Source organism: Aplidium turbinatum, chromosome 10 (assembly GCF_918807975.1).
Source record: "Aplidium turbinatum chromosome 10, kaAplTurb1.1, whole genome shotgun sequence".
Lineage (NCBI taxonomy): Eukaryota > Metazoa > Chordata > Ascidiacea > Aplousobranchia > Polyclinidae > Aplidium > Aplidium turbinatum.
The window spans coordinates 24,111,566-24,139,185 of record NC_137481.1 but is presented as its reverse complement, the minus strand read 5'-3'; the positions used below and the strand labels follow the sequence as shown (position 1 = coordinate 24,139,185).

The 27,620-nt window shown below is 38.9% G+C and overlaps 2 protein-coding genes across 2 annotated transcripts in view; one reads left to right on the top strand and one right to left on the bottom strand.

Moving 5' to 3' along the window:
* The first annotated feature begins 996 nt into the window (after positions 1 to 996).
* LOC145778641 (TLC domain-containing protein 4-A-like) lies at positions 997 to 20,188 on the top strand. The gene is made up of 6 exons (XM_082590175.1): positions 997 to 1,097; positions 1,652 to 1,741; positions 7,190 to 7,290; positions 12,699 to 12,772; positions 13,359 to 13,511; positions 18,991 to 20,188. The coding sequence occupies exons 2-6, from the start codon at positions 1,720 to 1,722 to the stop codon at positions 19,121 to 19,123; spliced, it is 483 nt and encodes a 160-aa protein (XP_082446301.1). The 5' UTR covers positions 997 to 1,097; positions 1,652 to 1,719; the 3' UTR covers positions 19,124 to 20,188.
* A 4,899-nt stretch (positions 20,189 to 25,087) lies between these two features.
* Positions 25,088 to 27,620, bottom strand: part of LOC145777911 (DNA excision repair protein ERCC-8-like) — a 32,674-nt gene continuing 30,141 nt past the window's right edge. Inside the window, exons 8-11 of the mRNA XM_082589269.1 lie at positions 27,261 to 27,364; positions 26,766 to 26,876; positions 25,606 to 25,823; positions 25,088 to 25,479 (exon numbers count right to left, since the gene is read on the bottom strand). Of these exons, the coding sequence (XP_082445395.1) occupies positions 25,336 to 25,479; positions 25,606 to 25,823; positions 26,766 to 26,876; positions 27,261 to 27,364 (577 nt within the window). The 3' untranslated portion in view covers positions 25,088 to 25,335. The remainder of the gene's footprint in view (positions 25,480 to 25,605; positions 25,824 to 26,765; positions 26,877 to 27,260; positions 27,365 to 27,620) is intronic.

Sequence of the window (27,620 nt, the reverse complement as noted above, 5' to 3'; positions counted from 1 at the left end):
CTAATGCAGCAAAAATACATTTTAAAGTTGAATTGTTACAATTGTTTGTTTAACGCGAACAAATACGAAGCTGAAACAATAATAGTACAGGCAATTGCTTTAACATTAGAGAAACGTGGTTGTGAGATCACATTAGAGTGGTGTGGTTAACGAGTTGATGGCGAAAGTAGCCATTTTTACATCATTTCAACGCCTTGCAATGTTGCCTTGAAATAAAGTTGTCTGAACTTTTCGGCAGGATTATGTATTCTAATTTTAACAATGAGGATTATTGCGTTGCATTGATCGTTTGTTAAAAAGAAACGTTACAGAGAAACAAGTTTCAACTGGGTTCCGCACGTGCTTAGGCGAATGTGGCGACCTTATTCACGCTGATACTCATAGAAATAGAATTTTTGTGCAGAAGGGAGGTTGTTAGACACGATAACGACTTAGACACATTAGTCTGACACCATTAGATAGAAATAGAATTTGTGCAGTAATCGCTTGGCACAGCGATTCTATAACGCGAAAACCACGGAATAAGTGATCGTGGTTGCTTTTGTAATAAGGAAATTTGGATTGTTGTTTTCAATTGTGTTTGTTGCGTCATTACGCGACTGTCATTAACGCACTGATTTCTTTGCAAGCAATCTGCTCCAGTATACTTCAGGGTCGGTTAATTAAGCCATCAACCATTGCAGAGTTATTCTGTTGTAGAAAATCTTCTTCTACAAACACGATTACACAATACTGTAGTGTGATTTTGTTCAAAATCTACATGCAAAAACTAAGTCCGGTTGAGATATTAAATGTCCACTGAAAGGGCCAGTCCGGTAAGACATGCATGCATGACCGCCGAAAAAAAGTACAAATTTCGAGGCCTGCTTCAGGCACCTGTTTTCAACATGTTGTGCAATATCTGCAGGCCTAATTGTATTGTTTTGAATGTCAGCTATTTTGAAAATGAAAGCTGATTTGAATGTATACTTATGGGTTTTTAGTGGAAGTTTCATAGTTTTTTTGTATTTTTTTCGAAAGCTGAGTTCTATATCCTCATCTCAATTTCCAAAGTTTTGCAAGTTATCTCAAATGAAACAAATGGAATGGAATGACAGGTAAAAATTTAGTTTCTTTGTAAATTCAGTAAATTGCATCTTATAATTGAGTGAAAAAACATTTTACTCTTAGAGTACGGTACAGTGCACTTGACCTGTCATTTCCAAAAGGTCAGAGAGTTATAAATTTTAAAAACAGAGGAATAATTTGTAACAACTTGTATTATACACATGGTTGAGTGGAGTAGTGTAACCTTTGGGTTGGCAGTAGGCTGTGTATCATTGGTTGTGCACAGGCATAATTAAAATTGACGACCCCAATCAGCAATCATCTGGCCTTTAGCCAAAGTGTTTTAATTGAATCATTATCCTCAGACTGGGAAAGCTTCTTGTAGAGCTTAATCTTGTCAGTTTCGCACTCTTGTAAAGGCTTTGAATCACTGACACAGGCCTATTATCGAGATTGACAGAGTGAAGTTTTCGATTGTTGAAGTGTTGCTAGGGAATTATTCCATCCATGTGTTACTTCAGTAGGCCTACACTACATGGATGTAATTGTACTAATTGTTTTGATGGGTATGAGAAATAATGCATCAATGGTCTCGTCACTTCAGAAACAACTCAACTGTGCATGCCTTGGTTTCATCTGCAATTTCTCTGTACTTCCTCTTGACTGATAAAGATGGTTACAGTGAGCCGCTATGGTAAGAATATATTTCAATCAGAACATTGATTGGTCATGTTATTAATCTACTTTGTGTTTATAAGTCTTTTTGTTCTTAACTAGGATAACAGTTTGCGTATTACTTCTAAAGACATATTTATAAATACAGTATATTTTCTGAATGATTAATTAGTGCATTCACAAGTACCAGTAGCCTACTTTGTTCATGCATCTTTTTCTATGTACCGGTACATCTATTCCATTGACTAACTAAACTTCATAAAGTCATTATAATACTGATTGTCAAATTCATACTTATTGATTGTCGAAAACCTAATTTTATGGTTGATTCATGATTTTTTTGTAGAAATGTACCGATATATTGGTATCGACAAAACTTGGCTGATATATCTTAAAAATATTAAAAAAAACGCATTTGCTGCAGATTTTTTTTGAAGTAGGCCTACCTTTAACTAACATTGATGAAGAATAATAACCTGCTCAAATATTTGATACCTCACACTCCCATGGCATCTTACGCGCGCCTTTTGGCATCGTTTGCTTGCAGTGATTCTTTCACTCAAACAAAACATTTTGTTTAGCAGTTTTGCATTGCTCGATTCTTAAATTGTGGAGGAGACTCAATTTCTCCAATGTTTATCATTTATAGTAAAAACAGAGAGAGACTGTTCACCAGGCATTTGGTAATAAAATTAATTTGCGTTCTTCTGGTGACTATTTACTAGGTTACCTCGTGATGTTAAAGATGATAACTAGCTTTTTCGTCGTCGGAAACGTCGGAAAAAAAAAAGCTAGTTATCATCTTTAACATCACGAGGTAACCTAGTAAATAGTCACCAGAAGAACGCAAATTAATTTGTTTATCATTTATGTTTCTTTTTTACTCTCAACACAGCATAAAACTTTTTTTGTCCATGCAACATCGTGAAATTTCATCTCAAAGAGACGTAATGACGTAACATCATCTCAACATTTTATCGAATAACAAATCCACAAATTCGATCATCACAGGTGGTTTGGTATGTGAAAATTAAATACATTTTGACTTTGAAGTTCAGGCATTTACGGCCTCAGATAAATATAATATATAATTAGATCACATATTCCTATTATATTATGTTGCATGGATGATTCTTTCTGTCTTGTCGTTGTTCTTGTCTTGATATTAACATTACAATTCATCAAAGCAACATTTCATGGACTTGATTTTGAAGTTTTTTGCAGGCCAACATTTCATCACATCAACGCAAACCAAGTAACACAACTGGCTTATAGCGAAGAGCAATTATCACTAGGGCAATATGAAACTAAAGATATGACACAAATAGGGATGGGCATTTTCAAATAGTTGACAATTCGAATCTATTCTAGAATAAGTATAACGAATCCAGAATTATATATTCGCTAAAGAAAATGAACCAAACACAAAACAAAGTTAAGAATTAAGATGTTTTAAATGTGTGGCGATGTAGAAACAATGCAAAATTATACGTTTTTGATGCCTGGGTAATCTTATCAAGCCTGGAAAAAGCAATCAACCAAACAACAAGCGTTCTTAGGTTGAACATTAGTCGTCAAATAGTTTTGCATGACTACACAAAGGACTTGGTTTAAATTTTATATGTTATTTCAAATTATGATAGTTTATTTAGAGAGTTTGCGCAAACCCTTTATTTATTTTTCAAAAACCGCAATTATGATTGTTCCCTAATGCCCCAGTCCTCAATCATGGCAGCCTTTTATTACTAAACACTACTATTATTGCACAACAATACAGAGAAATTGGATTGATTGAATCTTTACAACTAAATTATAATGCCAATTCAAAGATTTTTTTTAATAGTCATATGCAAATAAGGTCAAACTTAGCATTTGATCTAACTCCTTGCAAATACCAAAACTGCTTTTTGCAACACTAAAGTATCGGCAAAATAAAGGTATCTGCCTAAAAAAGTGATATCAGTATCGGCGAAAATATTGGTATCGGTACATCTCTAAGTTTTTGTTTTATTTAACTTGGTGTTGCTGACTGTGGTGGACTACTTACTTTCCTAGTTTGCAATTTATTCATGACACGAAATTTAAAAAGGAAATGATCTGGTAAAAACATGCTTGACTGTGAGAGCAAGTGGCCTAGACCATGATCATCTTTGTGGAAGATCAATAAGGCTAATAACGATAAAATTGTCCATAAACGTGGCATCTTGGAAAGTTTGGTTTGCTTCAATCATTCTAGCATTGATATTGATTGATTGAATCTTTATTCTGGGACTGAAAAGGCTTCTTTGAAAGCTTAATCCTGGTATTTTCACATACTTGTAGTTGCAGAGGCTTTGAATCACTGTCGCGGGCCCGGCCATGGGATTGTATCAGGCACAAATATTTTTCTGCTGTTGGAGAAAAACAAGCAGTCAATAATAGTTATAATATATTTATAATGCACCATATTTACCATATTTTTAATGCAAATGTGTTTTCCTATGGTTTGATGCGTTACTTTCATATAGAATAGAAGTTATACTGTGATACTACAACCCACAGACTGGATCTATCAATTTAAGTTTGTAAGCCTTTGTTGAAGAATCAATCACTCATGTTTGATGAATTTTGACCCAGTTTTTCTGCATTATTTGAAAGTTTTGCTCGCAGATTTTGGTTAAAATATTGTACATTATAGAAATGTCAACTTGTCTGAGTTTATTAAAGTGATAATTAACATATCGTCATCGCCAAGTTAACACCTAGACTAACTTGATGCATGACAAGTTCTAGTTCATACATCGACAATAACGCTTTTGAAATTGCTTTTGCAACTAACATATGCACAAGATGACAATCGCCTTTGCTGGTTCATTTACGCATTTTTTTTTATTCTGTTAAACAAAATTTCTGAAAACTTGAACCACTTTTTCTTTGTATCTTCTTTCACTAATCCAAAGGTCGAATGACTTTGACGTTCACCACCCTTGCACATTGGAAATGACTTAGATTAGATGTCAAGACAACTGTGAAGCGGAGGTATTGAATAATTTGATTGGGCTTCTGCTTCGCAAACCAGCTGTTGATATCGTTGTTGCTTTCTACTTAAAGCTGAATGTTCTTGGGATTGTCATTTTAGTCATCATCTGCATTCATTCTGCTTTCACACCAAGCATCAAATTTATTCATTCATTGTAAAATTTACACAATCAGATTCATTGGTTTTATAGAAACCTGGGATTTTGTTCAAGATTTTACTTCATAAGTTCACTTCATAAGATATCGTGGTTTTGAAATGGTTATCCAGATGGTTAAAAAAATAGTTTCATTGGCATCCTTAATTAATCAACATTTTCCTTGTATGTTAATGAAATGATTTGGTTTGGTAGGGGAGCATCGTGGCTTACAGAGGCTGGTCTTTGCGTATCCATAGGTTACTCTGTTGCAGGTATTATGGAGTACGTACATGATGTGTTATTGTTTTTCGTTTTACTGAAAATCTAACCTGAGCAACCTGCATGTGTATGATAAGGGAGCCTTGTGTATGGTTTCATGTTTTTACTTATAGATTTCAAGTCGTTAATTTTTTTTGTATATTTTCTATAACCCTATTGTTATTTGGACTAAAAGTTAAGACCGTTTTCTTATTTTTTTTAGTTCATTTCTTAAATTGCTTTTTCTTTTGAAAGTGAGTGTGTTCAGTATTAACAAGATGAAACCAATCACTATAGCCTACCGGTACCTTCTTAAACTTTGCAAGATGCTTATTTTCTATTTCCGTTATATTTACGAGTATTTTGCCGGTAGTTATGCTGCCAAACAGTAGTTTGTGAATTTAAGTTTATCGCTCACACAAACAACATGGAAAAGTAAAAAGTAGAGGCATATCGTGCGCACAATGCAACACTGGGTTAGTTATCTCTCCTTGCCTTTAAGTATTGTGTATTTATGTTGACCAAACCCCCATACACCATATAACCCAATAAATTTTTTTGAATTGCTTTTTATGAACGACGATGCGGACTGTCAAGTAAAAAAAGTCTTTAAAGACCTGGACTTGCCAGTCCGCTTCTTTCGATGTTCACAAACCCTCCGAAACGCCCTTCAAAAATCCGAACCTTTGCCGGCTACAAAATCGCCCACTACGGAACGACGACACGTGTACCACCAAGAGCTGTGTTTACAAGATCATATTCAAGAAATGCAGCACGATTCGCCCACTCCACTCCCGCTTGAAAGAACATCTCAGCTCAGATAAAAGTTTGGTCTTTGATCATCAACAACAGTGCCTCGCCGACTTTGAATCTACAATCATTGCAAGAGAAAACGACGCGGTACAATTGCGCTTCAAAGAGGCCATTTTCATAAGTAGACAGAGTCTAAAGATCAAAAAGCGTGAGGAACGAGAAGAACTACGTCACCTATTCTACTGTAATAATCAAGTGATTCAACAAAATTTCACAGTGATTTTTTGGCCACGCAACTTATTCCATTTATTGCACGTGTCCATTCCAACGCAGTCTTCTTCACCTCATGACATCTCCAAGCTGATGGATGCCAAACCTGGATATCAGCTCTTCCATTGTCATCCTGTCAGAAAGGCACAATTTGGAACAGATCCATCGTTCATGGATTTTGCTCGTTTGTGGTGATGGGCTAGATGTCAATTGCATGCAGTGGAACACTCCTCCCACAAATATTTGTTCGTTTTTGTTCTTCTGATTGTACTTTGTGTGTTGTATTGCGTTGCTGCTTTTGCCAATTTACTACAATTTGGTTTGACTTGGTGTGGCTGCAGATAAACGACTAAATATATATAAAGTTTCTTTGCCTGAGACAACAACTCAACACGATGTACTTCTTTTTGCATGTCTTCAGTCATTTTTTAAGGTGTAAATATTAATCATTAAATTCTTTTCTGTAACTTATCTTTGACTAATCTTTTCATGTCCAGTTTGTATGGTCCTAATCTCTTTGGGATGTTGCTGCTTTTATTTCTCTTGATATCTACGTGGCTGTAGTTGTTGCATCCATTTGTCATGTCCGCAATGATTCTTGATGTCACAACGTAGACAGAAGTATCCTTGCTATGTTCTTCATACAGTTTCATACATATATATGCAAAATTCCTGTATGTCCTCAACCTTGGCTGCTTGGTACTGACAATACTTTGATTTTAAACCAAAAAATGTTTTGATTAATCGATTGAAGATTTGAATAATTTAAGCTGAACTAATTAGCAATTGCTTTTTAGTTAAGTCAGTTAACCGCTTCATGTAGAGTGTTATCTGGCTCAAGCTTCCAACACCAAAACAAAGATTATAAAATGTATATATGCATGAACAACAAATACGGTAATTGTAAATTGAATAAACAAAAAACACGTATACCGGTACCTAATACTTCTTGTTTGATGATAATGTTCCATGTATATGTGAAGTTAACTGCATTCCATGAAACAACTTGATCAAGTTTGATGATTTTACAGACACCTTATGGTTTGTGGCCACGTATCCAACCACGTACGATGGCTACTGGGAAGTTATAATCCATCACCTGTGCATGTCTGCGCAGTATGCCATAAGCATCGTAAGTTATTGATTTCATAGTAAATTGTAATTTCACATCTCCGCTACAGTTGAAAGTGTTTGAGAACAATTTCTTTTTGTTATTTAGATATTCAGTAAAACTTTTAAATTCTAAAAATAAATTATATATATATATGAAAACTTTTAAGTGGAAAATTTGTAGGTTTCTGCTTTTTTTTCGTTATTATATATTGTTTCATATAAAGCCTTTTTGTAGACCCCTACATCTGTTTACTGTCGTTTTAATGACAATGTTAAATTTTAAATAAAAAAAACTGCAAATCTTGATGCTTATTACGTGATTTGTCTTTGCAATGCCAATAAGCTTGTCGATTAGGCCAGTCCTTCTAACGTAAACCACTATTTAATTTCAAACTCAGCGTCACCAGAGATTTTTTTTATTCAATAGCACTGAATGTAAAAACAGTTTATTTCACCATGCGTTCCAATCATTTTGGTCCTACAGTATTGATTTGAAATTCAGTTTTTGACTTTCATTCTATGTTATTGTTTTCTATTTTGCAGTTAGTAACGTTTATTTTGCGTTATGGTCATTGCACCGGGTCACGTGCACTTGATTACGTCGTGCCGCCCTGTGGCTGTGAGTAGTTTGTAATCACGGCAGCAGGACTTCTTGGTAGCTACACAATGATTTGTCCTTAGTTTATTCTAGCTCTACTCGTGTTGAGACCTCTTTTCAATTCCTTTACGTTTACCTACAAGCGTAACAGTGGTGTCAGAAGTAAAATTGAATCTACGTGGCAGTTTTCTGAAGTGAGAAGATTATTACATTGTCGCAGTGGTTTCTGCACAAATTAGTCATGGAAGAAACAGTCAAAGCAATGCTAGCCACAATGGAGAAACAGCAGGAACAGTTTTTATCAACGTTAAATGACATTAGTCGAATGCAAACCAACGAATCAGCGCCAAAGTTTGAAAGTTTCAACCAGGATAAAGAAAAATGGAAACAGTATATGCAAAGGTTCTTGCATCACATGGACATTTACAATGTTGCAACTGATGACAAGAAAAAGGCATGTTTGTTATCCTGGGTTGGACCCGAGACGTATAGCTTGATTGAGAATCTTTTTGGTGACAAAAACGTACATGATAAATCGTTCAACCAAATTTCAGATAAGTTAGCATCGCACTTTAAAGAAACCATCCATGTTCAAGCAGCGCGCCATAGTTTTTACAACTGTAAATTACAAGTGGGTCAGTCTTATAAAGATTGGACAGCAACTTTACGAGGGCTTGCTCAAAATTGTGAGTTTATATGCAAAAGTGAGCAGTGTAATCATCTCAGCTATGTCGACGAGCAGATTAGAGATGTTGTTGTATTAAACACCCCACACCCTGAAGTCAGGCGTCAATGTTTAACGAATTTAAATTTTTCACTTGATGATGTTCTCAACAAAGCTGAAGTTTATATCAGAACTGTGCAAACTGATAACATCCTAAGAGGGGAAGGAACATCAGATGAAGTTGTCGTTAATAAGATGTCCGCAACCTACATTAAGAAGAGAAAGACGCCTTCAGTTGGTTCCACGAATCAAGGTCGCAAGGCGTGGAAGTCATGTCAGGATTGTTTTTCTAAACATTCTAAGGGTGAATGTCCGTTTAAAAGTTACGTGTGTTACAAGTGCGGAAAAAAGGGCACATCAAATCTGTGTGCCAGGCAAAGGGGTTACAACGCCAGCAGAAAGACTGAGTAGAAGCTATAGGCCATGTAAGCAGTTGCAACCAAATTCGAAAGACACCTCCATGGAAGGAAAAGCGGAGCTCAAAAGCTTACCAACGCATCGGAAAGCAAATTTGGATCCGTGCCGAAGTTACGGCAAACCGTTCACGTGCCAGTGGGACACTGGCTCAACATGTTCCATGGTTGGATTAGATGGATACCACGAGTTAGGTTCTCCCACGTGCTAAGAAACCTCACTACATGCTTATGGTGGTTGGTAGGCCTTTGCATGTTAAAGGTCAATGCTTCGTAAATGTTAAAATAGGTTGTCAACTAAAGTCAGGGATGAAGTTAATCGTACTAAATGAAAACAAAGGCACAAACCTAATGGGTCTAGACTGGAGTGACAGTTTTGGCTTGACCAGTCAGGGTATTTCGGTGTTAGATCAAGTTTCAGACAAGAAAAAACATCTCGTATCTTCACAAGTTCAGCAGACAGAAGAATCCTTACTAAAGCAGAGGGAAAGGCAAGTTTCAGCTTTAACTTGCAAATTTTCCAGAGTTTTTTCGTCTGATCTTGGGAAATGTGTTAAGACAAAAGTTTCTATACACTTAAAACCGGAAGCAAAGCCCGTTTTTTCCAAACCAAGACCAATTCCATTTTCCAAAAAGCAAGAATTGGACAGACTTATAGAGCGCAACGTTTTGCAGCCAATAAATTATAGCGACTGGGCAGCTCCGATCGTAGCGGTGTCGAAAGCAAATGGAAGTATACGAATTTGCGGCGATTTCAAGGGACTGAACCAGCAAATACAAGTGGATCAACATCCGTTGCCGACGTTGCCCGTTGCTGGAATCGCTGGGAAAAGGTCAGTACTTTTCTAAAATTGACTTGTCGGATGCTTACTTGCAATTAGAGCTTGATGACGAAGCAAAAAAACTTTGTGTCATAAACACACCTTTTGGTCTTTTCCAATACAATCGTATGTGTTTCGGTGTGGCGTCAAGCCCAGCCCAATTTCAACGTTGCATGGATAAAATGATTTCGGGAATCCCTGGTGTAGCAGCATATCTAGATGATATCTTAATTACGGGACCGACAGAAAAAGATCATTGGAATAACTTAGAGAAGCTTATGGATCGTTTAAGCGAGTATGGGTTTTGTGTTAAAGTACAAAAATGTGAATTTTTCAAGGATTCGGTTGAATATCTTGGTCATATAATCGACAAAGACGGCAAGCGACCGTCGAGCACATCAGTCGAAGCAATAAAACAATTACCCCAGCCGCAAAACCTTCAAGAACTTCAAGCTTTTTTAGGGAAAATTAACTATTATAGTCGTTTTATAGCAGATCTTCCAGACAAGGTAAAACCTTTAAATTCTTTGTTGAAGAAAGGAGCAATGTTCAGGTGGACACAACATTGCAAACTCGCTTTTCAACAACTGAAGGAGGACGTGATCAATGCAACCACGCTAAGTCACTACGATGAGAGCAAACCACTCATACTAGCCACCGATGCATCCCAGTACGGAATGGAGCAGTTTTGATGCAGAAGCACGATGGTGTGGAACGTCCACTCGCCCATGCATCGAAAACTTTGAGTGAAACGCAGAAGAGGTACTCACAAATTGAACGAGAAGCGCTCTCTACCATCTATGGAGTAACGAAGTTTCACCAATACCTGTACGGTAGGAAGTTTACTTTAATTACGGATCATAAGCCACTAGTTTCGATTTTCTCACCAAAAAAGAATCTACCAGTCCTAACAGCTCAGCGTCTTCAACGATGGGCTATTACCTTAATAGCATATCAATATGATATTCAGTACAAACCAACTAATCTACATGGTAATGCAGATGGACTGTCTAGATTGCCTGTGGGGTTAGACAAAACGTTTGACGAAAACGAGGAGAGAGAGAATGCAGAGGTTTCTCATTCTGTAGAGGAAACCATGGACGGTTTACCTTTAACTTCGAACGAGCTTAAAACAAAAACGGTTCACGATCCGGTCTTAAAATTAGTTCTGTCGTATATCCAGGACGGTTGGCCTAGAAGATTACCTGACAATGATAAGCTGCGCTGCTATGCTTCGTATAAAGACGATGTGGGTAGAAAACGATGTAATACTTTTACAACGTGACGGTTTTCCACGAGCAGTAATTCCGCAATGTTTGCAGGCACAAGTTTTAAAACTCTTGCATAAAGGTCACTGGGGAATCACCCGAACGAAGCAGATGGCACGCAGATACGTATGGTGGCCGGAGTTGAACAAAATCATCGAAGAGATGGTGAAGTCGTGCGGACCTTGCAGGCTTGTCGCAAAAGCTCCGGACAAAGAGTACCAAGCATGGCCGAAAACTACAAAGCCGTGGCAGCGGATTCATCTCGACTATGCTGGACCTTTTTTAGGAAAGATGTGGCTGATTTGCGTTGATGCACACTCAAAATATCCTTATGTTTCTATGCAGAACATCGGACAGGCAACTTCTAAAGCAACGATCAGCGCACTTCAACAAATCTTTGCGATAGAAGGCTCTCCGGACACGATTGTCTCAGACAACGGAAGCCAGTTTACGTCCGGAGAGTTCAAGACATTTTGCATGAAGTTAGGAATACATCACATCACCTCGCCAGTGTTCCATCCTGCATCAAATGGCGAAGCGGAACGCTACGTCCAAACCTTTAAAAGGGCGATGGAAAAAAACTATAAGGGAGAAGTGAGCAAGCAAAATGCTCATCTCGTAGTAGTCACAACGTACAGAAGCACACCTCGACTGGAAGACTTCAGCCGAAGTTCTTCATTGGCGCCAGCCGAAAACGCTATTGTCCTTGTTCTCGCCAAAGGAAAAGAGTAATTCAAAACAAGAACCTGCATCTCATAAGCGAAGCTATGAAAAAGGTTCGTTAGTTTATGCTCGAAACTATGCATCTGGTTCGAAGTGGCTCCCGGGTACGGTAATTAAAAGACGGGGACGTGTCCTGTACAACGTACGAACGGAATGAGGCGTTTGGAAGAGACACATAAATCAACTTCAGCCCAGGTTTCAAAACGTTCATACTGAAAGTAAAAGTGATTTTTCTGATTCAAGTAAAGTTAAGGTTGCACCAAGTCCAAAGAAAGATTTCGAACCGACCGATACCAATGAACACTCTGGGCATAGTAAAGCTGTCCCACAGAGACGCTATCCAGTTCGAAACAGACGCAAACCTGATTTTTATCAGGCTTAGTCGATACGTTTGTTAGTCGTATGTGCTTCTGACCCTAATTGTAATACGACCATTATTGCAGTGATCTGTCAGAAGCACTATACATATTGTGTATGTTAAGTCGTGAATACTTGGTTAGTATCACCCTCCCTTAGCTGTAATGTTTTATTTCTACTGCTAAGTGGGGAATGAGGGAGGAATGATAGAGTTAGTAACGTTTATTTTGCGTTATGGTCATTGCCTAGTGCATTGCACCGGGTCACGTGCACTTGATTACGTCGTGCCGCCCTGTGGCTGTGAGTAGTTTGTAATCACGGCAGCAGGACTTCTTGGTAGCTACACAATGATTTGTCCTTAGTTCATTCTAGCTCTACTCGTGTTGAGACCTCTTTTCAATTCCTTTACGTTTACCTACAAGCGTAGCAGTTCACCATGCGTTCCAATCATTTTGGTCCTACAGTATTAATTTGAAATTCAGTTTTTGACTTTCATTCTATGTTATTGTTTTCTATTTTGCAGAAGTACAGTGTCTACTGTTATTTGGTCGTGTTTCGAACTCTAGCGGAAATGTCAACACCTTTCGTCAATTTCAGGTGAATTATTCTTCACAGTCATTAACAGCAAGCTGAGCCTGACGTCTCTAATGTATTGTTTTCTTGGTGTTAAGATTATTACAGACAATCGATTGAAGTTAAGAAGATCCATCCATCGTACGATGCGACAAGCGGATAAAACTCCAGTTAATAAACACAACTAAGCTTAGTAGCTGAAAAAATTGTTTACAAAGGTTCTGTCGCGATGTAGGAGGCTTCTTTGATATTCTGGAAAAGTACAACTGAAAAGCGTAAAAATCAGCAACTAAGAAATAGCAAAGATTACCACACCAAAAACCAAACTCAAAATTGTGAACATTTAAGTATCTGATTGAAATTGAATGAAAACATGTTGCTGATAAAAAATGAATTTTTAAAGCTGACTAAAAACTATAAATTCGTAAAATTCCTGAAATAATACTCTCATTCGCTAGAATTCAACTGTAATTCCACTTAAACGATGACGCTACGATAAAACTGTTCTAGTTTGTAGTTGGCTACCTTTTCTGTATTTGGTTTATTGTTTGTACAGTAGAAACGTTTCCTTCAGGAAATATATGAACCTGCCTTTATTACTTACCACTAGGTGGATGCTTGCTGAGTGTGACATGCAGAAGACCAAGATCTATGTGTATAATGGCTTTCTTCTCGCCTTGGTTTTCTTTCTATGCAGAATTGCTGTCATGCCGTATGCGTATATCCGAATATTGGCCTCGTCTAATCCTGAGGGATATAAAAGGTATTGTGCCTTCACTGTACAAGATTATTCAGTCAGCTTGACCCATGCAGCATACATGCAAAACTACCACTATTTCAATTTTTTCCACTTACGCTGCTTATGAACAAGTTAAAAGTTTTTGTATAATAAATTTAGTTGTAGCCATAGTTTCAATGTCATTTGTATTTAGTGATTTTTTATATTGCTCGTTGCATGATAGCAAGAAATGACGCTTTCCGGCGCTAAATGTTGTCCCCACCGTTTAGTAATACAGCAGCACAGATGACTAGTTTTCTTAAAACAACGCCAGTAATTCAATTTCGATAAACGTAGTAGAATCCGTCCACCGCGACACCATCCCCCTGGTCCCGGCAGAGCGCCTATGGTTTTGTAACTTCCCCCGCCCGGATGATCAGACGTTTTGTCTAACAACATCGTTTTTGTGGCCACATAAACTTCGTATAAGTTGACGATTTCGTTGCCTTATAGGTGGAGAAATACCATGGAAGATTGTGAAACTGGAAAGAACCATAAGTTAAAAGAAAAAGACTTTTCGTCTTACTGATAACTTTTAAACTCCGTGAATAACTAAAAGAATCAACTTGCAACACAAAGCAAAAGACAAACAATGAGCAAAACACGTAATTCAAAAAACATTAATCCTTTCTTGTTATTAAAGGGCGGGGAAACCTAAATTAACTTTGCGAGTTTTTTGTTTCAGCGTGATGTCATTGTGTACAACATGCGTTTTAGCAATAAAAAAATCCAAATTTTGTTGCCCTCGTCTCGCTATAAGGCCGCTTTTGTTTGATACCCGTTTGCGAGGTCTCGTTGTGCATCAAGCTGTGATGCTGTTCGCTGTGACGTCACAAGGTACATATAGTTGTGGCCAAAAGTTTAAGATCAGACTTGATTTATGACGATTTTTGCATTACTTCAAAATACTGCATCAGATATAAGATGATGCATAAAGATGATGCAACTGAAACAATATATGATGCAGTATTTTGAAGTAATGCAAAAATGGTCATAAATCAAGTCTGGTCTTAAACTTTTGGCAACAACTATATGTACCTTGTGACGTCACAGCGAACAGCATCACAGCTTGATGCGCGCGAGACCTCGCAAACGGGTATCAAACAAAAGCGGCCTTAGCGAGACGAGGGCAACAAAATTTGGATTTTTTTTTGCTAAAACGCATGTTGTACACAATGACATCACGCTGAAACAAAAAACTTGCAAAAAGTTAATTTGGGTTTCCCCGCCCTTTAAAAGCCTGACTTCTGCCAAGCTTTTTCTTAGAACTGTGAACTGACTTACGTAAGTAAGCTACTGGCACAATTAACTCAACACTTTCATGAATCTGTGCAATTCATCTTATTCAGAGGAAGTGGGTTTTTCACACCGATTACTTTTGCTCGCTTTTATGGTATTTTAGCATTTGCGTTTGTTTCGATATTTCCACAATATTGATTCGACACAAAATAGAACGCATGAGTATTATTGAGTAAGCATTAGTTTTCTCGATCAAAAAAAAAATATGAAAACAAATGTGGTTTTGCAAGTCATCATCACTCATATGTCTGTCTGGTTGAGGTGAGTTTATATCCATTTTTAAACATTGCAACAGTCGAACAAATTTCAACCTGCATTTTTTCATTTTTTTAAAAGTATTTTTGGCTTCTTACAGGAAGGTAGAAGCAGCGGTGGATCAAGCTAATTGCCTTTTGAGAGGGGGTGTGGCAATTACAACTGATTGATTGATTGAATCTTTATCCTCGGACTGGGAAAGCTTCTTGCAGAGCTTAATCCTGGCAATTTCGCATACTTGTAGAGGCTTTGAATCACTGACGCAGGTCTGGTCACCGAGATTGACAGAGTGAAGTTTCTGATTATTGAAGTGTTGTTGCCAGGAAATTATTCTATCCATTAGGTGCCGCTGAAAAGAGGGCAGTCCTTAACGTGCGTTGCTTAAGCGCACACCCCGAGAGTCGAACCAGCGCCGCTTGATCTTGAAGCTTCTTCGTTCGAGAAGTCACGTGCTAACCAACTGAGCCATCGGGGCGGTTTGCTTGCTTGTTTATATTAGACTGCTTTACAATATATTTCTCATGTTAGAATACATTCGCCAATCGTGATTCAACGTCAAACGACTCTTGTTTCAATTAGTCTGTTGCTTTATTGGGATTCAATCGCACAAAATTACGTCTTTTGCTCATTCTTTGTTTTTGCTTTGTGCAGCAAGTTGATTCTTTTCGTTATTTACGGAGTTTCTTGCGGAGTTTTTGATTGTCTAGTCATTGTAATGTTTTACTCATACAGCTGTTGTCTTCATGAACATAAATAATCTGCTTTTAAACCAAAAACGAAACAATCATTAACCGCGTTCCAGACGAAATATTCCAAACATATGTTTTATTAAAACGAGATATCTGTGCAACTATGCACGTTAGAGCGTCTAGTCTAGTTTCACCACCGGCAGGGCTGCGATTTTTTCTTTCTTGTCGAACGACCAAAAATTCTACGCTTGTTTGTCGAATAGTAATATGACGTCACAAGAGTCAGATTATAAGCGTTTGGCCGCGAGTTACCGCACAAGTTGTGTGGTATCAGAGTCACTTACTGTTTTTAATCGCACGCTGGTTGAGTGATTCCATCTACGACGGCAAAAACATTGCCGTCGCCAAATCAACACACCTTAGATTGCTGCGACAATTGCCGTATGCTTTAATGTTTAATCAAACGAAATTGTATGCGCTTCTTCATCGCGTGTCACACGGCGGTAGCCCAGAGCATCACGCAAGCTATTTTATGCGCTGACAATGCTCTTGTGAACTGTAAAAAGTTTGCCACCTTATGAATACTGGCTTAATTATAATAAAAGTAATTTGCGTTCTTCTGGTGACTATTTACTAGGTTACCTCCTGATGTTAAAGATGATAACTAGCTTTTGTATTTCCGACGTTTCGTCAGTCAGCACGACTGACTTTATCAAGGTGGCTAAAACAGGTTAACACAACCTGTTCAGCAACGATGGCACAACACAAAAACGTACTGATAAAATGAATAAAGTAAGCAGCAAGAATCAGAATTAATCTTTAACATCAGGAGGTAATCATCTAGTTATCATCTTTAACATCAGGAGGTAACCTAGTAAATAGTCACCAGAAGAACGCAAATTACTTTTATTATAAAATGCCTGGTGAACAGTCTCTCTCTGTTTTTACTGGCTTAATTGTTACGCAAATGTTATTCTTTCATCGAATGGTTATTGTTTACCGGTGTCGTTGTGAATATAAATCATCGTGAAAGAAGATACAGTTAAAAAGTGGAATTTACCTGCTATAGATTATCAAACAGAAGGAAAAGTTAGTGTGGTATTTTGCAAAATTTGTAAAGAATTTTATGACGGAAACAAATCGGAATTAGAAAAGCTACGGGGTCAAGTTAAAAAAGTAATACGAAATTAGATAAACGGTTCTTTGGCAGAAAAGAAAAATAATGATTCTGATCATATGGCATTGCGCGTTCATGAACGGGCAGTTTTGCGTCTTCAAGTATTTCAGTGATGACGCGACAACCTCATCCTCCCATACAGCGTCTTAGATTCCGATTCTGACAGCCGGTTCTTTATCAAACAGACTCGTGTTTGCTCGCGGCATCTCAATTGTGCCGAAATTATGTTAGTGTAAACGTAAATCGAGGCAATCATCTCGCAGTGAGATATTAATTTGTTACTGGTACCTGGTTGAACAATTAACGTTATTTTATGATAATTCAAAGTCGCTAGATGTCGAATTAATGTAAAACAAACGTAAATTTCTTCTTGGGCATTGTTACGCAGGCAGCAAAATTCGTTATTTTTGCATTGACTTCACGTCTGTAGACGTTGAATCAATGCAAAAATGATGATTTTTGCTGTCTGGGTACGCAATGTAACCCGCCAGGAAAATTAAATAGATTTGTGCTGACTCGAACGTTGAATCAACTCAAAATTAACTTACTTTTCCCCCTGAGTTATTTAACGTAACAGCGTGCGTATCGCTACTTTTGGTACATCACTACAAATCAAACAGTGCGGTCGTGACTCGTGATAGACTACTCTAGTGTATTTTTCGCTTCTCGTTTTTTCGATTCAACGTCTGCAGACGTTGAATCAATGTAAAAACGACGGGTTTTGCCAGCTGGGTTGTGTGCTTTTGTGAATGCAAATGCAAAATCGCCCATTACGTAATCACAGAAACTCTTTTAGTGGATGGAAGTCAAGTTGCAACCGTGTTTATCTGTCTACTATTCCTTATTCACATTGCAAAACATTTCTGCAAGCTTGGAACAACAAGTGCATAAGTCAGACATAAATACAAACTTGCAAACACGTTGACAATTAAAGTAGCCTACTTCGGTTATTTTATCTATAAAAGAAACCCGTTGTGTCGAATAGCACAAAACGTGTGTGGCGAAATGTTTGATGCCAGGCGTTGGAACTTCGATCAAAGCATTCTCTCGCAGTGTTCAATATGGCGGCGCTGACGCCTTGGGAGTTTCTCGTGTGAAGCGTCACATTTAGACCTTGCTTTGAAGTAGCCCACCTGGCGCAAGAAAGTTTACGTAAGTCAGCACTCTTATGATTGCATCACGTGATACCCCCCCCCCCCCGATTGTTCCTCGACCTGACGACGTTTACTCCTCTCTCAGTTTTTTTTACCTTTTTATTTTCGTTTTTTTTTCGTTTTTTTTTTGTAAGGCACGGCGTTTGTCGAATAGTGATGGCGCGTGTCGAGTGACCTCGTCACCGAAAAAGGCAAAAATCGCAGCCCTGACCACCGGTATGTTTTTCACCACACGTTTTTTCTGTGATTGCATCCAAATCTCTTCCCAAATTCCAAGCGTAAACGGCTGGCAACTGCGTCTTCGTTCTTTTTGCACTTACAGTTCAGTTTATTTGTTTGTGTTGACGAGAAACAGAATATACAAACACAAATTTTACATACTTCGCATAGCAACGAAGTCAGCTGGCACCTAAACATTTAAAGTAAATATTGTGGAAAGATTGAACGCCAAGCAGTCAAGACTTTGGATAGCTGCTATGCAAAAAGGAGCTTTATGCGTCTTTTAAACTCTGAGAGACGCTAGGATGCTCCCTGAGAAGGTTGGAAAATGCTTAGGTCAAAGGTTACTTGAAGACAAATGATCGGCTATACTTGCAAATGGAACTTAATCAAAATCAACATACAGTACATCTAAGGACAAACTGCTTATCAACAAAACTAGATACGGTTTGCCTTGTTCGGGTAAGAAATTCACAAGATTTCTCACGTCGATGGTTTTTTTAATTTCCACTCAGATGTCGAGTTAGGCGGATTATGCTTTAATAAAGCAGATGCTCAACACTCTGTAATGGTACATTGTCGTTCGTTGTTGGCAGTTGAACTCATCAAACGCTCTTATCGTTTGTTAGACATGACATTACCTCATTAAGTACAAATTGTATCTCCAACAGGTTGGGAAACTTTCGTTATTGTATTCTGTTGGGAGTTGTTCTTGACGTCTTGAACATCGTTTGGTTCCACAAGATCTTCCGTGGATTTATGAAGTACTTCGGATTGTCGAGCTGGAAAACGAAGTCTCAGTGATGCTGCACTTGATCGAACGCTATGCTGTGCAATATATTTGCATTTATATAAGTCTTTGGTTTTGGTTAAGTAGTTGGACTCTTTTACCTGTGATATGGAGAAAAACATATTCAGATCTTTGTGTTCCAACAGTGCTAGTAATGCTATTTTTATCAATTTTTTTTTGTTTGATTGAGTCATTAGTCTGCCTTGTGATTCCCCTGTGCTATATTGCGTCAAAACATTGTGGTTTTGTGTAGATAATGACATAATGTTACCTTTCATTCAAATGTGGTTATGTGGCAGTTTTTCCTATGTGCAAAGCCATTGAATTGGCGTAAGCTTGTTTTTATTCCATACCTCAAAGTGTTATAGAATCCTAGCCTTGTAATGCATTGGCGGTCCCAGCAAATGATTGTTGAGATGCGTCACCACCACACACTGCCTGTATCACGGTCACCTACCATACTGCCGATAGCCCTTGTGCAATATTTTCCATTGTGTATCGTACTGTGTAAAGTTTTGTGCTTCAGATTGTGTAGCTTACATCTTATTCCTTGCATCAAGTTATACCATGTTCATTTTAGATTTCACACCCTTTTGTCTGCCCCGATAGCTTAGTCGGTTAAACGAATGAATAGATCAATCAACAACGGTTCGACTCTCGAGGTGTGCGCTTGAGCAACTCACTGCAAGAGCAGGTTTGCCTTCAGCCGCACCTAGTGAATGGAGTAATACACGAATCATGACACTTGAAGGACCGAAACTTCATTTTGTCAACCTCAATAATTGGATTTGCGTCAGTGATACTGCAACTGTGAACTGACTTACGTAAGTAAGCTACTGGCACAATTAACTCAAAACACTTTCAATACGTGCAATTTATCTTATCCAGAGGAAGTGGGTTTTTCACAAAGATTACCTTTGTTCGCTTTTGTGGTATTTTAACATTTGCATGCGTTTCGATATTTCCGCAATATGAGAGAGATCGCTTGTTTAGATTAGACTGCTCTACCCCGCAGGTATTTGAAAAGTTTTCCGGTGAATGTTTCTCATGTTAAAATATATTCGCCAGTCTTGATTCAACGTCAAACGACTCCTGTTTCAATTAGTCTGTAACAGAATGGCGATTCGTGAGATATTTATAGCAAAGGACAACATCAGCGTTATTTTGAGGTGCATAGCAGCAACGCGAATAAAAGCTTCACTGGAATTGCAGAAATAGATTTCGTTTCAGCAGAATCGATTTCGTTACCGGTAAGTATTTTTACCCATCTCTTCAGGATAACAGTACATTTCCAAACGAATTGTTTGGCTATAGTATATAAGTAGGATACATTAACAATGGTAGGTCACTTGAGTGGTAAACAAGCACACATTTGCATTCCATGTCATCGCCGCGTTACCAGCATCAACTGTTAAGACCAGGGCTGTAGCAACGAAGAACGTGGCCCCCTCCGAACATAAGTCCGGGGCCCCTTCCAACGCAGCAACTGATTGATTGATTGAATCTTTATCCTCGGACTGGGAAAGCTTTTTGCGGAGCTTAATCCTGGCAGTTTCGCATACTTGTAGAGGCTCTGAATCACTGACGCAGGCCGGTCGCGAAATTTTTTTTCCCACGAGATTTCTGTCTCATTTGCATATTTTGGTAAAAGTTTGTATTAAAACCGTGTGAATGCAACATTTTGTCGTTGGCACGGTTGGTTCAGTGGTTTCATCCTCTGCCTAGTGATCGAGGGTTCGACGCCCGTTGAAGTCAAACTTTTTTTTTTCTTAAAATTAATTTTTGTGGTGCACAAGAGCTTTTCAAAAAAAGTAGGGTTAGGGAAAGCTTATATTTTATTATCATTGCAGAATTTCATTGGCAAATAGTTATTTTGCAATCTGAATCAACCAATCTCTCAAAACACGTTCGGAAAATCTTACTTTTAGAGTGATTAGAATCAATGAGACAGAAATCTCGTGGGAAAAAAAATTTCGCGGCCCGGTCACCGGCAGAGCGAAGTTTCCGATTGTTGAAGTCTTGTTACCAGGAAATTATCCCATCCATTAGATGCCGCTGAATGGAGAGCATTCCTTAACGTGCGTTGCTCAATCGCACACCCCGAGAGTCGAACCAGCGCCGCTTGATCTTAAAAGCTTTTTCGTTCCAGAAGTGACGCGCTAAACAATTGAGCTATCGGGGCCGGCGGCCGGCCATCAATGTCTACCACATTCCAGACATACATTCCATAATTACGCAAAGCTCTTCTTTCGAGCCTTGTTCTGCGCAAATTGTATTTGGGTCATTGTCCAGGGATTTGGCAATCTTGTTTTCGATGGTAATTGCAAGAGCAGAAAGCCTGTCATCTGCCACGGTAAAGCGCAGGATATTTTTCATCAGTTTCATTCTGCTGATGGTCCTTTCAGCACTGGTGAGTGGTGACAGTAACTGGTGTGGTCGGTCAGAAGAATTCTGGTGCAAATGCAAATATTTGGATATGTTGATGTGTATTGTTTTGATATGATGGTCAGAAATAAAAAAACAACTGAACTGAACTGAACTGATCTCCTGAAGACTGTTTTTGTACGTTAAAAAAATGCTTGCCGTGATAAGTCTTCTCTCTTTCTCGATGACATAAATAAAACGATTCAGTTCAGTTGTTTTTATTTCTGACCATCATATCAAAACAATACACGTCAACATAGCAAAGGTCGAGAAAAGGGTAAAAGCGACAAAACGCGAACATTAAAACGTGCTTGAGACCGAAGTAGCCTAAGTTATTGAGTTGAAAGAAATTTGGCACGGTCGCAACACCTTCAGAAAAATTTAAGATACTGTATAAATGGAAAATAAAAAAAGAAAATGTTACAAAAAAAACAAACAAATAAACAACATATATTTAGGCTATAGTAGCTTTATTAGCCCACATAGTTTTGGCTGATATATTTAAGATTTGTATGGACAGTTGTTATGAAGATCGGCCATGGTGCGTTATCAAGAGTGCTGATGGTCGTAAGGGGAACACGTCTTGATGCGTTTAGCTCATAGCAAAGAAGAGCAAGGCAGGCAAAGAAAACCCCACAAAGAAATCCTACCACGAGCAAAGCCATTTCAAGCGCAACGCACCATAGGCCTTGCACGCCTCACAAAATAGATAGGCTATAACTTGACGACATAAAAACAAGGACAAAAACAAATAAAACAAACTAGCAAAAACAACATCATCATCTTGCGGAAATTCAATTATACCCAGAGAAGTTATATCTTGAAGATATCAAGCGTGCTTTGATAAAAGTTGCGTTGATAAAGCGATAATTTTAGACCCCAGTCAGCTAAACTCGTCACCTCCACACTGATCCAACGTTAGCAAACGTTGAATCAATGCAAAAACGACAGGCATCGCCAGCTGGGATGTAGTAGTGGCATGTCACAATAATATGATAAATTTGGGTTACCGTATGTTTTACACGTTAAACCATAACAAAAGTGAGAAAAAAAAAATCCAATTCGGCATGTTAGAAAAATAGACAAACAATCAGACAATAGCATGACGATCCAGTCCAAGATATTGATATAAAACAACTGGTTGGAGCACATGGCCACCGCTTCACCGAAAGATGGCGATTGGTCGAAGAGGATGGAAAAACTTCTGCAGACTCTGTAGAACTTCTGTGGACAAAAAAACACAAAAACTCAATTTCAATTCCAACTCAATCAATTTCAATTCAATTCCAACTCAATTCAAAACTCAATTTCGATTCAATTCCATTACCGGTATTTAGTTCGTTGGCATCAATGTCTTCCATTTTTCTTTTACTTTTTTTGCAGTGATTGTCCAGTTCCATTGTCGCCCTGTTAGCTCAGTGGTTAGGCCTACGTGTCCGCTCAAAACCACGCGGCGCAAGTTCGACTCTCGGGGTGTGCGCTTGAGCAACGCATTTCAGGACTGCTCTCCATTCAGCGACACCTAGTGAATGGAATAATTGCCTGGCAACATCACTTCAATAATCGGAAAACTTCACTCTGCCAATCTCGGTTGCCGGCCCTGCGTCAAGAGCCTCTACAAGTATGCGAAACTACCAGGAATAACCATTAACCAATCAAGGCTTTGTCAGTCCGAGGACAAAGATTCAAAACCAACCAACCATTTTCTCTGAGACACTTCCTCAGGCTGATAGCGTTGTAGGCCTACAGAAATTCAAACAACTTGTAGGCCTGCCTACCACACCACGAAGTCGGTCAAAGCGCAAAGAAACAGAAGACATGGCCTGATTAGTGAGAACAAGAAAAAATTGCGGTTTGAATTTTTCTTTAGCAGAAAGACGACTCGAATCATCAGCATACTGGTAACCGAACATTCTCTTCCTACGTCGCACCGTGTTTTTGAAAACACCTGCTCAATACCAATAAGCTCTGCTACTTTGCGTGCGTTTGTGACCACGTGCGGTTAGCCTATATCCTGTATTTCGATAGTCTTCCAAAAACTTCGGCGAAGGGGCCCCCATTCCTTGCGGGGCCCCCTCCGATCGGAGGGTTTGGAGGGCGGTTGCTACGCCTCTGGTCAAGACTGAGAGGTCTTTTACTGCAAGAAACGAGTCAAAACACGCCTCAGCGACGCCTTCTGATCTCCTTCCAGACTAGTATGTGCTTCATTGCCATCGTGAAAGATCAATGAGAAAAAATAAATTGAGTTGGTAGGCTACTGGCCTGATTGGTGGAAGCAACAAGTGGACTGTTAATAATCTGGTGGTAGGCTTATTTAGCCTACTGATGGTGTTGTAAATATTGATTATCTTTTGACCACTAATATCTAAACAAATTTATTAACACCATATTTTAAACTGATTGTAATGCTTCTACCTTTTTTCTGAACCTCTGCAATGTTTGGCATATTTTTTTTTATTCATTGTGATGGTCAGAAATAAAAACAAACTGAACTGAGTTAAGAAAAAAGGTGTGGAAAAGTGAATTTTTGATAAAATCTAGCGACTTATCTATTAAATGACTATATTAGTTTGTCAATTTAGCATTTTTTGTTGAAATATGCAAAATATTTAGTCAAAAATTGATGGCTCCCCTCAACATTTTGGGCTGGCTACGCCACTGTTGGGGAATGGCCTCTTGTGAATGTAGTGCTGAAGAACAAACCGCATTAACAATTTTCGCCATCATACGAAGGCGATATTCTACTGCACGCCAACAACCAAAACCTAGTGCTAAGTCAGCGAGATTGTCAGACCTTTGCTAATTCATGCTTCTGTAGGCTGAACTGCCTGTAACGTAGCGCCCGAGTCCATTGTCCGCTCTTTCTGATGATTGCTAACCTTGCACGTCATCGCTTGTTGGTCCTTCTGCCACTCCCATCATCATCAGCAAACAATTTAGTTCACATTGTAATCTTGTATTGTGTTTTTTTCACACGTGCTGATGATGCGGAATAAAAGAACTTGAACTTGTTGACTGGCCTGGTACTCCTGCTTTCAGGAAACTAAACTTTTCTTAAATACTGTAGGCCTACGTAAACAAGACAACGCCTTATTTTTACTCAAGGTCAGAGGTCGTTACGTTATATTGGAGGAATCAAGTGAAAACTAATTTTAATCTCAATCAGGTGGATTTCATTTCGAAATGCAAGCGATATTGTTCCGTAACAAAACATGGTGAAATGTAGTTTACATGAAACGGGTTCAAATTAAATTGCGAGATCCTCGAGCCAGACGGAAACTTGCACCTGTCGCAAGAAATAAATTGTTTGAGTGAGGGACGCTCTATTAAGTGATTTTCAAAGATTGCTCCAATCTCCAGCAAGAGTAGGTCAGGTTCTTCTGACATCGAGATTTGAACCAGCAAAGATGTCGAAAGTCAGTTCGGATTTGTGCAACAACGTCGTAGGTATATTGAATAATGCGGGACCGAAATGTAGCTCGATCACGAGGAGCGATTTGATTCGAGGCGATGAACTGTTGCCGCAGCTTCACATTGGAAACGAATCTACAATATACCCATAGAAACATTCCCGTTTATCAGAAACACGTTCGCAAGTGTAGACCAATACTTTTGGCCAACAGTCTAACCACAATCAAATAATTTGTCAGAAGATAGTGCGGGTAAGCGCATGAACATGAGCGGACCTCGCCAGCACACGCTCAACAACATTGTTGTCCTGCTTTCCTTCAGCTTTCTTTTGTGCGCTCACAGGAGAATTTCGGCTCCGCAGCTGCCACTGGATCCATCCAAACATACATTGTCAATCACTGTCGCTCCAAGAGTCCTGGAAGAGCCGGTTAACAACCGCAGATCTCCTACTTTCTTCTCCATGTGATCCCGCCAATCTATCATCATCAGGAGTCCAAAAGTAAATATTCGATTTCGATTCGGTTGAATAAAGTTCCTGAAAACAAAAACATTAAGTAAAAAAAATCATAAAGATGAGTTTCAGTAAACTTGATCAGAGTTAGTAAAATTTCTATTTCAAGATTTCACGCAAGATGGCTCAATGATCCAATGACGAACTAACCTGATTGGTTGGGTTGTACTCGCAACATGCCACTTTGCCGAAGTGCTCGCTCAACCTTCGCAAGAACGAACCAGAGAAGAGATCAAAGAGCAAAATGAACCTCTCAGATGGAACGATCACCACAGAGGAAGAATGTCCTCCTCGATGAAGACACATACGGATCGTGCGAAGAGTGGAGGAGTTAGCGACGGGACCATAGTTCACTAAAGTATTTTCGCCTGAAACACAAACTTTGACTTGAACGCACTGGCAGTTAGCATACATGAAAAGCCTGATTGCACCCAGCAAAAGGCGCAATTTCATATCCAAAACAAACATTTCGACTTTCAACAAGTCAAGGTGGAATGCGATGGAAATACAAAACTGTTGGTATTTCTAGTTCTCAGCCTCTTATTAAAGCAGTCGTCAGAAGCTTCTAGAAACAACCAATTGTGATAAGTTTGCGTTCGACAATACGTTTTTAAACGAAACTACGTCACCCAACGATACAATGCTGCTTCTGCCACAATAATACTTCGACGCGAAACTCTATTGTCAATTAATAATGACACGCGTAGGTGTCTTACAGGCCTGTGATTATATTTACTTCTGTAAAAGTAATCCAAGGTCTACAGTGCTGAAAAAGCACGGAAAAAAGGTTTGTGAATTAACCATTGTTTCGTTGTCCGTTCTTCAGCGTTTTACTCAGATTCCCTTTGAAAGTTGTGCAGTGAGATTGAGGTGATTCAACGACTGTGCAGCGTAAAGTTGGAAATCCCAGGCTAGAACAATTATTATCGACTTCCTTGAGATGAGTCTGCCAGTTTGAACAATTGCAACTCGGCCTTTCTTCGAATATGCAAGCGCAGCAAATCGTTAAGCCAGGAAATGAATACCATGTTGGCCCGGGAACAAAATTTGGAAAAAATTAAACAGTATGAACACTAAAGCAGCTTCTGACAATTAAGAATTGAAGGTGCACTGAAGGAAGTAACTCCTCTTGAAAGAGGCATGAGTGTAATTGTTAAAAACCATGTTAGGCTTTGAAATTAAAGGCTTAATAAACTTTACAATCAGTAAGAGATGAGTCAAAGGTTGGTGCTGCTGCTGTGATGATTACAAGACGACGCCCAGACAACATAACTCAGCACTTGGCAATGTTGGAGCATTCAAATTTTTACCTGTGTCTGCGTTCCAGAGTCGCATCCGTTCATCAGTGCCGAAAGAGAGCAAGAACCTTCCATCCTCATTGAACAACAAACCATTGACGCTCCCTCCGTGAGCTGTGACACCTGGGGGGCACTTCACCTTAAGTTAAGGAATGAAACACCACTCGCATGAACACAGCTTCCGATGAGATCTCAGGCAAAAGAACGTGGCTCGCTGCCTTGGCAAGGTTATCGTGCATAATGTGACCAAAGCAACATTACCTGCCTTGCCGTCTACTAAAATTATATCTTCACTTTATATAACAGTATTGCGTGTTTAATGGCAAGTGGAATATAACGAGTCGGCTTTGACAAGGGTGAGCAATTGTTTTCACCAGAGGACCACAGTCATTTCGCTTGTTATGTGATAAAAATCAAGCGTCAGTTCACCAGGCGCAAAGCAATTTAACAAAGAATGTGGCACAAATATTGATTTCTACATGCAGCGAAAACTTTTAACATTTTCACCTGTTCTTTTCCTTGAACTTCCATCACCGCCATTATGTTGGTCTAGATTGCGTAATATTGCCTTCGAGTGGCGCACATCCCACATCAGCACTTTGTTGTCTTCGCTGCAACGTAAAATATGCGGTTGCTATCATGTCTTCCAACAGCTGCTCCCCCCACTGATAGTGACAATATCGTTATCATTCTGTTCAAACTGAGCTCTCCGTCGTTCGACTCTCGTCAGCATTTAGGCAAAAGTCACAGCTTCTGACATTTCAACAGCCGTTAGACGGCGCATTGCGACAAGCTGAAAGATTTACCTGAGAGCTGACGTGAAATGTGATCGCGCTATTTACTTTTGATTTGTCATAAGTTCGCTTT

What these genes read in the sequence shown, in the direction of transcription:
- LOC145778641 (XM_082590175.1), top strand. Translation starts at nt 1,720, where the DNA reads ATGGTTACAGTGAGCCGCTATG. An exon ending in CGCAGTATGCCATAAGCATC is followed by an intron (nt 7,291 to 12,698) that starts GTAAGTTATTGA and finishes TCTATTTTGCAG; the next exon opens with AAGTACAGTGTCTACTGTTA. An exon ending in ACACCTTTCGTCAATTTCAG is followed by an intron (nt 12,773 to 13,358) that starts GTGAATTATTCT and finishes ACTTACCACTAG; the next exon opens with GTGGATGCTTGCTGAGTGTG.